This window comes from Saccostrea cucullata, unplaced genomic scaffold (genome assembly GCF_032062105.1).
Source record: "Saccostrea cucullata isolate Sc308-1 unplaced genomic scaffold, CSIRO_AGI_Scuc_v1 ctg5734, whole genome shotgun sequence".
NCBI lineage: Eukaryota > Metazoa > Mollusca > Bivalvia > Ostreida > Ostreidae > Saccostrea > Saccostrea cuccullata.
The window spans coordinates 1-11,407 of NW_026929489.1; the positions used below are offsets into that span (position 1 = coordinate 1).

At 34.4% G+C, this 11,407-nt stretch overlaps 2 protein-coding genes across 2 annotated transcripts; both read left to right on the forward strand.

Moving 5' to 3' along the window:
• Positions 1-3,431: 3,431 nt before the first annotated feature.
• LOC134281000 (uncharacterized) lies at positions 3,432-5,114 on the forward strand. The gene has a single exon (XM_062763454.1). The coding sequence runs from the start codon at positions 3,432-3,434 to the stop codon at positions 5,112-5,114; it is 1,683 nt and encodes a 560-aa protein (XP_062619438.1).
• Positions 5,115-9,520: 4,406 nt separating this feature from the next.
• LOC134281001 (uncharacterized) lies at positions 9,521-10,108 on the forward strand. The gene has a single exon (XM_062763455.1). The coding sequence runs from the start codon at positions 9,521-9,523 to the stop codon at positions 10,106-10,108; it is 588 nt and encodes a 195-aa protein (XP_062619439.1).
• Positions 10,109-11,407: the final 1,299 nt, after the last annotated feature.

Consider the following 11,407-nt stretch of genomic DNA (forward strand, 5'->3'; position numbering starts at 1 on the left):
TATAGCTAAATCTACCTATATCACCTGTATACACAAGCGCTTGTTTCTTACAGTACGTTAGTTTTCTTCGGCGCGTCGATTTACCCAAATGGACCCAAATGGACCCAAATGAACCCAAATGGACCCAAATGGCGACCCAAATGGACCCAAATGACGACCCAAATGGACCCAAATGGCAACCCAAATGGACTTCTGTGGACTTTTTTTCAAAACTAGAATGCATCTATACATTTAAAATAAAATTATTTATTTTTGCATTTAGATATAAATATCGTTGAATATTCAGAATAAATAAAATAAAAGCTGCTGAATGTGTTTTATGTTTATCACAAAAATTCAAAATATTGTATAGGCAAAAATGCGTACTTTATTCATTACATCCAAGCGAATTATTTTAAAATATATTAGAGTTTACCAATCGGAAAGATTCACAAATTTTTAATCTTTTTGAGTAAATCAGGTACGAAGCAACAGGAGGGCCACCCCCCCCCCCCCCACACACACACACCTATTTTCCAGAGATAACTTTTTACTACTGAAAATGTTCATTGAAAAGCCGATCCCCCCCCCCCACTTTCAAAAACGATGCTACATCAATATAAATAATTAATTAATTACTATTTCATCATAATTTAGTCCATTTGGGTCGCCAACTAAGTCCATTTGGGTCCATTTGGGTCGTCATTTGGGTCCATTTGGGTTCATTTGGGTCCATTTGGGTCCATTTGGGTAAATCGACGCACCCGTTTTCTTCTATATTATAAAATAAAGCTATATACTCTATTCTCTGACCTTATTTATGGGCGTCGCCATGTTTGGATCACATGACTTGACGCCATGAAGGTGCTGATAACGTCATAATTCGGTCATACTCAGTGCAGTAACTTTTCTCCGTTATTCATCAATTTTTTGGCGTAATTAATACTTATACAAACACGCGTTCATATGAAGTAATTAATATAAACGTTAACTGATTCATTCTTTGATTTGGTCTTATTTTTTTCTTCATTGTTCGTGTAATTATATGTTTTAAAATCAATAATGATCGATTGATTGTTATTGTTTTAGGCAGAGTTGGTTATATTTCATCCGTAATTTCAGTGGTTTAATGAATATTAAGCCGGGTTTTCTTTGAAATAAATTTTACATGTAGCAAGACTTATATAAGTAAGAATATTATATCTTTTACACAGTGAGAAAGAGGGAGAGAGAGTGAGAGAGGGGGGGGGGTGGTGGTCTCCAGTAAAATTATAACAGGTGCGTAGTAAAGCCATTTTGGAAAATAAATATTAGCATACAAATAAAAACAAATATACGACTGGAACTTTTTACAATTCCTATTTTCATTTCTGCGATGATTATTTTTCTAGTTCATTATAAGCTGTATACGTGTTAAATTATTCATTATTCATGGGTCCTCGTGGGATATTGGCAAATGAATATCTAGGATGTTTTAAAGAGGGGCGATCGAGTTGACAACTGATCCTCCCCTTTTAACTTACCCTTCTCGTATTTATTCACATGTCATTTTTAAAAAAATTCTGCGTGCCATGGACGTTAAACAAAATTTATAAAGGACGACAAAATCTCTTCCAGGCCCGACACATCTACATCTGTCATTGTGAATATTTTTTGACTAAATTTCTTAGGGATACATGTGCATGGTTTCAATATTATTACAGGTTGATCAAGCGGATCATTGATTTATTTAAAGTATCACCCTTCCCTGCCTTGATTTTCTTATCTATTTCAAGTTAGACTAAATTGCTTCCGACGCCTATATTATACCGGTATAACGATAAATCTAGAACTAATTAATTACTACAATTTTCTCCTTTTTCTTTCTTAATTTTGCAGTTTTATATACAGCTTCATGTGTACTTGACCTTGAGTTAAATGCGGTTGAAGTTTTAAGTTACTTATACATGTGTATATCTCAGAATGCAAGTCAGTTTAATGTTCACACAACGCTTAACTTCCCATTTTTAAAAAAAAAAATGTTTTTGTTTTCTTTCTTAAGTGATTTCACACAACCAACATGTGTGAAATCATTTCATAAAAACGATAATCGTATTTAATATAACAGCACACTCTAAAATGATATGAAGATTTTGTTTAGATTTTTCCTACTCAAATGTTATAAATGTAATACATGAAACTAAGTCATGTTTAAAAGAAAAAGGGGGGGGGGGGGTGTAAAATGATTTTCTCGACATGTTCATATACATGATTGTATATAGGCCAATGTGAATTGTAATTAAAATCAGATAAAGAAAGTATTAATTCTTTTTAGTATATCACTTTATAGAGTATGAAATAAATTAATATCCGTAAGGTAAAATTGGATAAATAACACGACGGTCGTCTATAGATTTTCTCGACTGACACATATTTTTTTTTTATAAAATGGGAAACAAATTTTTTTTTCTAATTTTGTCTCAATTTATTTTTATTGATAATTATTTTTATTTAGTAAACCAGCACATGGTGTATAAAATTATATGCTAAGCGTCAAATAAAAAGGTTTCGGATACCTACGAGCGGTTAACTATAGTAAAATGAAATTGAAAACTTGACTTAAAAAAAAACACACACACGTGTATATCTTCTCGTTAAATTTATTTACTATACTAACATACTTTTCCAGTCGTATCTCAGCATGTCCGACTTTGGAAAACAAAGAAAACAATGCATTTGTCACCCATTTGTTCATAGTGCTTACTGTCACTCTTATCACATTATCAGCACCGTAATGGCGGCCGACGACAACGCCGCCGTGTGACAAAGCGCGATAACTCTGTAAAACTTGTGCAAAAGAATCGTGTATATACTCAGTAAATTAAGCTATTTAGCTAAATATAGTGATTTTCCTGGACCTGATTATATGTCTCTGGTATTAATAAAGTCAATGGTGTCTTCTACTGTTGCAGTCTATATACATGAAAAGGTAGCTTATACATATTCAGGTAAATAACTTAAACTCTTAAGACAGCAGTGTCTAAAGAGCTTCCTTAAGTATTTCTTTTCAAGTCTATACTGTTGTTGTTTCGCAAATTTTCCATAATAAGAATTTAAAATTCCATTAAACTGAACTGATTGCAAGCAGAGCAATCAAGGGCCTCTGCTAACAGAGGATCAGATGCCATGAAGAAATGAGCTTTCCTTTCAGATCAGTCACAACCCGCGGTGTCATCATAATTGTATTGAGGGGGATTTATGGAAAAATCCGTTGATAATTTAGTGTGAAAATAATGGTCTAACAATTTGTATGAAAAAAGGCAGTCAACATTCAACATAAAGGATACATATTCGCAAACACCATTTTAACTGCAATTATTATGACTTGTCGATGCAGATAAATTTCTCTGATTTAGGTGCAGTACAATAACTTTAACATTTTCTCGAACTTATATTTTAGGCATTACTTGGACATGGATCCGACCAGGACCAGTGTCCGAAGGCCATGTGAGCTGTGTAAGACTGGCGAGGCACTGATGGGCTGTGACACGTGTCTTATCAACCTGTGTAAGGCCTGTGTGGGAGAACACATGATGTCTGGTGTATCTAAACTACACAAAATTGTGAGATTCGCTCTAAGAAAATCTCCGCTCTATCCTTTTTGTACATCTCATATCAAAAAAAGATATGAAATGTACTGTAATGAATGTGATGTCCCTGCCTGTAATGCCTGCCTCAGGACTGATCAACATCTAGGTCATGAAATTTTACAAATCTCACACGTTCTCAACGAGAAAAAGAAAAAGATAATCAAAGAACAAACTGAATTGAAAGAGACGATTTCCCCCATGTACCAGAACATTGCCTCTGATGTACAGAACAAAATGAGTCGGTTGGAAAAGGACCATGCAGATCTTTCAACAGCCATAACAAAACATGGAGAGGACTGGCACAAACAAATTGAAAAGGTTGTCAAGAAACTGAAAAATCAAGTTGATGAGATGAAAAACAAACAGTTACAAACTCTGCAGAATCATATGGATGAAATAAACAAGACAATATCCGAAATCAAGGATGAAATCAGTTCCATGGAAAGATTGATCAATTACATGGACATCACAAAGCTTATTAATGTCACGACTGATATAGAAGGATATAAAAATCCGCCTCAAGTAGCTGAGCCATCTTTACCAAAATTGGCATTGGGAAAAATCAAAGAAGAAGAATTCAACAAAGTGTTTGGAGGTTTATCATCAAGTTTATTATTAGAAGATGGACTTGATTGCAGCTTGAAGACTGAAGATAGATCATTGGAAGACGATGCCTCCCTTCCATTGAAACAATTTCTCGAGGAACCGGAGATTATCACCACTTTAGAGACGGATTATCACTTGCTTTACAATGTGGCCTGCCTGAGTGATGACGAAATCTGGACAACTGGACAAGACAAAACCATGAAACTCTACAGCATAAGTCAGAGATCAATGCTCAAGTCAATTGCAACTAAGTCCGAGTACAGACCAGAGGACATAACAGTGACAAATAATGGAGATCTAATTTATGTCGATTTAATGGATGGCACTGTAAACATTGTGAAGAATGAGAAGATACGGAGGTTGGTGAGACAAAAGAATTGGAGACCTGATGGTTCCTGCAGTACCTCCTTTGGGGACCTTCTGGTTATCTTGAACAACAATGATAACGAACGAACACAGATTTTACGTTACCACTGTTCCACAATAAAACAAAGCATTGAATTTGATGATGAAGGTAAACCTCTCTATTCCTCTGGTCCCGCAAAGAGGTTAATAACGGAGAACAGGAACCTGGATATTTGTGTGTCAGACCATAAAGCTAGAGCAGTAGTGGTGGTCGATTGGGCCGGGAAACTGAGATTCAGGTACACTGGACACACCCCTGCTCCAAAAAAGGAACCATTCAGTCCTCAAGGAATCACCACAGACAGTCAGAGTCACATCCTTACAGCTGATTATATCAATGATTGTGTCCATATCATAGACCAGGATGGACAGTTCCTCTGTTACATAACCTTTGGAATTTCTGAACCCTTGGGACTGTGTACAGATACAAATGACAATCTGTTTGTTGCAGAATATAGAAGCAAGAAAATAAAGAAAATCAAATATATGATGTGAAGCTAAAAAGAACGAAATTACAGCACATGAAGAAAACTTAATGCTTCTTTTTGATTCATCTATAAAAACATTAACAATCATAAAAAAATTTCAGAAATTATGATATCATTTTTGTTTGTTCGTTAAGTTCATGCCCGCAATGCTTGCAAGTTGGACTAGAATCACTAGATCCTAAAACTTTTGTTGTCACCTACATTTTGTCGGTCAGGTGCCAGTTGGTTTTTTTTATTTTTAGGCTATGTTGAGACTTGATGCACTAGTACATGCAGTCAGGCTGTTTTAAAATATATGCATAAAATAGCCAAGAAATAAATGTTCAATTTAATTGTATATAGCAAAGAAAAATAGTATAATATCAAAACTATTTTACGAAATGAATGCAAAATATAATCAATATTTACTAGTTTCTCATTGTTTATTTCAATTTTTTGTCCCCCACATTTGCGAAATCGAGGGGACATTAAATCTTATTCGTCTGTCCGTCAGTCTGTCCGTCACAATAACTTTAACCTTGTCCATAACTTTTGAATAGTTTTTTCATAAGTACGTAAATCTTTAAGGTCAAGGTCAAAAGGTCAAAGTTGTTGATATCCAATTAAAGGTGTTGCCACAAAGAATATATATGTGAAATATGAAAGTCCTAGTATCTACTGTTCAAAAGTTGTGACCAAAGTTAAGGTTTTTTAAAAGACGTTAAAACTCCAAGGTCAAGGCCAAAGGGTAAAAGTTCTTGGTATCCAATGAAAGGTCTTCTCACAGGAATTTCATAAGTGAAGTACGAAAGCCTTAGTTTTCACCATTCAAAAGTTATGGTCAAGGTTAAAGGTTTTTTCATAAGTACGTAAATTTCCATGGTTAAAGTCAAAAGGTCAAGGTTGTTGGTATCCAATGAAAGGTCTTGCCACAAAAAATACAAATGTGAAATATGAAAGTCCTAGTACCTACCATTCAAAAGTTATGCCCAAAGTAAAAGTTTGGAATTTTCATGTAAAAGGTCAAGGTCAAAAGGTCAAAGTTCTTGGTATCCAATGAAAGGTCTTGTCACAAAAATATTTATATTGAATATGTAAGCCCTAGTATCTACCATTCAAAAGTTATTGCCAAAGTCAAAGTTTGGAATTTTTGTGTAAGAGTGGGTCAAACTCCAAGGTCAAAAGGTCAAATTTGATGGTACCCAAAGAAAGGTCTTATCACAAGGAATACACATGTGAAATATTAAAGTCATAGCTCCACTAAATCAAAAGTTATGGGCAAGGTTAAAGTTTTTGTGACGGACAGACGAATGAGATTTAATGTCCCCTCGCTTTCGCGAAAGTGGGGGACAACTAAGGAGTGTTTTGTTATACCAAGTTTTCTAGGTAAATTAAAGAGAATGTTCACTCTAAATTATTAATTTTTAATTCAAAATATACAAAATTAAGGCACTTAAAAAAGTATTTTTATTCAAATCATATACTAGTAGTATTGGTAACGAATAAATTTGGCAAATCAAGAAAAGTTGCTAATTTAAATCCTAAATGTTCACAGACGAGGAAGTAAAATACCTGTCATAGATAACACAGATATGTGGGTCATGTGAACTCTGTATATAGCGACAGACTGTTTTTCTGTTTATGGCCGACACGGCAGGCGCCATTAATTAAAATCTGCAGGTAACATTCATTGATGAATTTATTTGATAATTTAAATGATTAAATTTACAATAAGATAATTTTCAAAAAGATCGACAAGATTTGCTTTAACAGTATTTTGAATATACAACTACTGATAAGCATAAAATCTTAATTATAAGACTCTATACATGTACCCATAAACAAGGACAATTTAAAGCTATAAATAGAAAAAAGTGTTCTCGGGTATTTGAGGTGTACTAGTGTTTCAGCAAGGACTCAAATTTGGCCAATGTATACATATCAAACAACATTTTTGTAGCAATTCAGGCTTATTTTCAAAAGCTTTATATATATATATATATATATATATATATATATATATATATATATATATATATATATATATATATATGATTATCGATTTATTAACAAATATTACTTTTAATCAAACTTTGTTTATAAAGTTTGTTTCATTGCTGTGTGCCTCTAAATTCTTATATTTATATCATCTTAAAATCTGTTGTGATCTTAAGGTAACAATTATTTAAATTTATATCTTAATTCAGACAAGTGATGTTATGTAATGTGCCATTCATAAAAACACAATGAAAATGGGCATTTAATTTACACTTTTGCATGCCTGGCCAGTGGAATCCTTTTGGATACCGTGGAAAGTGGTTGGTTGGTAAAAATAGGAGTGATCAAAAAGTTTGCGAAATTATCTCTGCCTTTACATAAACAACAGTTCACATCAAAATGAAATCATGACATGCATTTAAGAAGTAAAGTATCATTTTAAAACATCTATCGGGATATAGATATGGGTTGGTCACAAGATTAAATTCCATGAAGCCCGAAAGGCTTTTATGATGAATTTGATCTTGTATAAACCCATATTTATAGCCCGATGATGTTTTAAAATGATACCTTATTACTTATATTTACATTTGTGACTTATTCATACTTTATATTTGCCTGATTGTGACTTTTAACATGTGAAATGCATTAATTTTCAAACTCAATGGCATGTATGAAATCCACTGAACGCACGTCGACCCTTCATGACGTCACTGAGAAATTACGTCAAACGTTTATCCATATGCATATATGACCTCTTGACCCTGTACCGGTATTATTTGCATTTCTTTCAGTAGTGTTATAAAAAGGAAAACATTTGCAAATGTAAAGATATAGTCATAAACCTGTATGTTCTGTACTGGCATGTGTAATATCATATATTGCTTAATGTTTAAGATGTCACAATGTGAAATTGACATCAATATATATACAGGTCCATGACTAATGTGACAAAGTGAATGGGTGAATCAGTTGTACTCGAGCAAGGATCGAACAGTTGTAATGTTTATTTTAGCATATCTTTTGGAATCTTTTACAGTGTCTGTAATGTATAATTATTTGTACAAAGTTAAGAGGCAACAGCAGCTAGAGGACTTGCCAAAAATTTCATTAATAATTGAATGGACTTTTTTGTGAAGGTAGCTTTAGGTTTTCAGTTACAATTGGCCAAGGTGTTCTTGAGATTAAAGTTGACACTGTTTACATATAGAGGGGCGCCAGACAGAATGTGATCCAAAAAAGTCACATGAGCTTATCTGCTTAAAGCTGAACACAATTCGTAAAAGGAATGTGTCTGCCATTTTTGTTCCAGATTCTCGCTCCTCTGCAGACCAGTATATAAAGGGAAGAATTTCGTCACTGTTCAGTGTAATCAGTCGACACTGTCGTAGACGGACGTATGCTATACAGGGCTCAGTAGATAGAATTATAACGCAATACTTCGTCAAATGCAGGAAAGTAAGATACCAAATAAATTTACAATTATATAGGTCAGTGCAGTATACAAACAACAAAGATACACATAACTGCAATAAAATGTAAACTAAGGTATAAATGCAAGATAACCAGCACGAACACGGGTCGCCATTCCACGCCGATACCAGTGACAAAGCAGTCAGGTGTAACGAATGCGACAAGTATACTCTAGTGTTGATGTATCGTAGATAATTATATCGAGAATGGCGTATGCCTTTTTACGAGTCGTGTACAGCTTTAAGGCTGTTTAAATATGCCATAAACCATTGCACTCCAACCCATTAAATCTCAAGACTACAATTCTCTGAATTTCCTCATTTGAAATTAAAGTATATATTGAGTCGTTTGATTTGATTATATTATCGAAGTGCTCTAGGAATATTTTAATAATTGCCATTTTTTTCAATACCAGGCTTAGTTCAATGATGGACCCCCGTACCAGTGCCCAGGACGTGATGCGATGTGACCTGTGTGAGACCGCTGTGGTACAGATGCACTGTGATACGTGTCTTGTCAACCTGTGTAAGGCCTGTGTGGGAGAACACATGATATCTGATGAATCCAAAAAACATGAAATCGTTAAATTTACTCTGAGAAAAACTACCCCCCTCTTCCCTGCATGCATATCTCATGACAAAGAACGATGTGAAATGTTCTGTAACCAATGTGACATTCCTGTGTGTGTCACCTGCCTTGCTTCTGATCAACATCTTGGTCATAAATTATCAAAAATCTTACAAGTTTTAGATAAGAAAAAAGAAAAGATCACAAAAGAACTAGCTGAATTAAATGATACAATTTACCCCACCTACCAGGACATTGCCTCTGAAGTACAAAACAGAATGAGTCAATTAGAAAAGGAATATGGAGATCTCTCAACAGCCATAACAAAACATGGAGAGGACTGGCACAGAGAAATTGACAAAACTTGTCAAAAAACTGAAAGCTGAAGCTGATGTCATGAAAAACACACAGCTACAAACTCTACAGAAACATCTGGATGAAATAAACAAGACAATGTCTGACATCAAGGATGAAATTGATTCAATTAATACTGTTGTAGACTCCAATGTAATTTCAGAGACTTTTGAATTTGCATCTGTTCAAATAAGAAGATATAAAAATCTCCCAGAAAAAATTGTGTCATATTTGCCAAAATTCACACAAGACAGAATTCAAGGAGAAGATCTCAGCGAACTGTTTGGAACTTTATCACGGAGCTCCCTTACATCAGATAAACATGGCTACAGCATGAAGACAACACAAAAATCACCAGAAGCTGAATTCTCTCCTCCAGTCAAACAACTGCTTGATGAACCAGAGACTATCACCACCACAGACACTGGGTTTGGACAGCTTTTCAATGTGGCCTGTCTGAGTAATGAAAAAATTTGGACAAGTGGCAGTTCCAACACCATGAAACTCTTCAGCATCAATGAGGGACCACTACTCAAGTCAATCAAAACCAAGTCAGGGAAGACACCATATGACATAGCAGTGACAAAAAGTGGAGATCTAGTTTATACTGATAACATTGATAGAATGTGAACATTGTGAAGAATGAGAAGATAGAGGAGGTGATCAGACTACAAAACGGGAGACCTCGCGGTGTTTGTAGTACCTCCTCTGGTGACCTCCTGGTTATCATGTACAGTAATGATAAAGAACAAACAAAAGTTGTCCGTTACTCTGGCTCCACAGAGAAACAAACCATTCAGTTTGATGAAGAGGGTAAAGCTCTCTATTCATCCCATAGTAATGAAATATTAATAACTGAGAACAGGAACCTGGATATCTGTGTGTCTGACAATGGAGCTAGAGCAGTAGTGGTGGTCAATCAGGCCGGGAAAATGAGATTCAGGTACACTGGACATGCTCGTCCTACCTAAGAACCAACCATTCAGTCCACTAGGAATCACCACAGACAGTCAGAGTCACATCCTTACAGCTGATAATAATAATCACTGTGTCCACATCATAGACCAGGATGGACAGTTCCTCCGTTACATAGACTGTGGATTGATTAATACAGTAGGACTGTATATAGACACAAATGACAATCTATTTGTTGCTGAAAATCATGAAGGGAAAGTGAGAAAAATAAAATTTCTGCAGTGAAAAAGCATAACAGTTTGATCATAACCAAGGATAAATAAAAATTGGTTACTGAGATACTAACTATCAAATAACCCATGGAAATCTGATTACATAATATCATATAAATTATGTTGACAAAAGAAATATTTCTGTAAGTTTAAACTGTTAAAATAAATGAAGAACCTAGATGGTTATGTACATGTAAGAAACAAGCACTCTCAGAGTATTGCCCTAACAGCAGGTGTAAAATGCAAACTTGATATATAACTCATCAAGGTAAAGTTACATACCAAAAATCAGCTCAATATTTGCAAGCCTGCAGAAAAAATGCTTGAAAACCTGGCGCGTGCGCCAGCCTTCAAAATTAAAAGATTGAAATACTGTCAAAATCCATAAAGCAAAATGAAAATGCAACTCATCAGGATAGACTCACATACCATAAATCAGCTTCATGTCATAAGCATTTAGTGAAAATTAACAAAAGCCAATTTGAGTGGGACAGACTGACAGACATACTCAAAAGAAACAAAGTCTTTTGAGTTAAATTACCTTTGTTTTTTCTAATTTTAATTTAATTTGTCTAAAAGTTGATACTAAAATATTTATTGGCTACTAGGATCTCTTCATGTCTCTAAAAACAAACAATTTTAAATTGATATGGCGATCTAGAACATTGGATTTACAAATATTTTATTTGAATACTAGTATATCATCCTTTATGCTTCTTTTTAATTCATCTATTAACACAAT

Bases quoted from the DNA above. Each gene is read 5' to 3' on its own strand.
- LOC134281000 (XM_062763454.1), top strand. From the start codon at position 3,432: ATGGATCCGACCAGGACCAGTGTCCGAAGGCCATGTGAGCTGTGTAAG.
- LOC134281001 (XM_062763455.1), top strand. From the start codon at position 9,521: ATGAAAAACACACAGCTACAAACTCTACAGAAACATCTGGATGAAATA.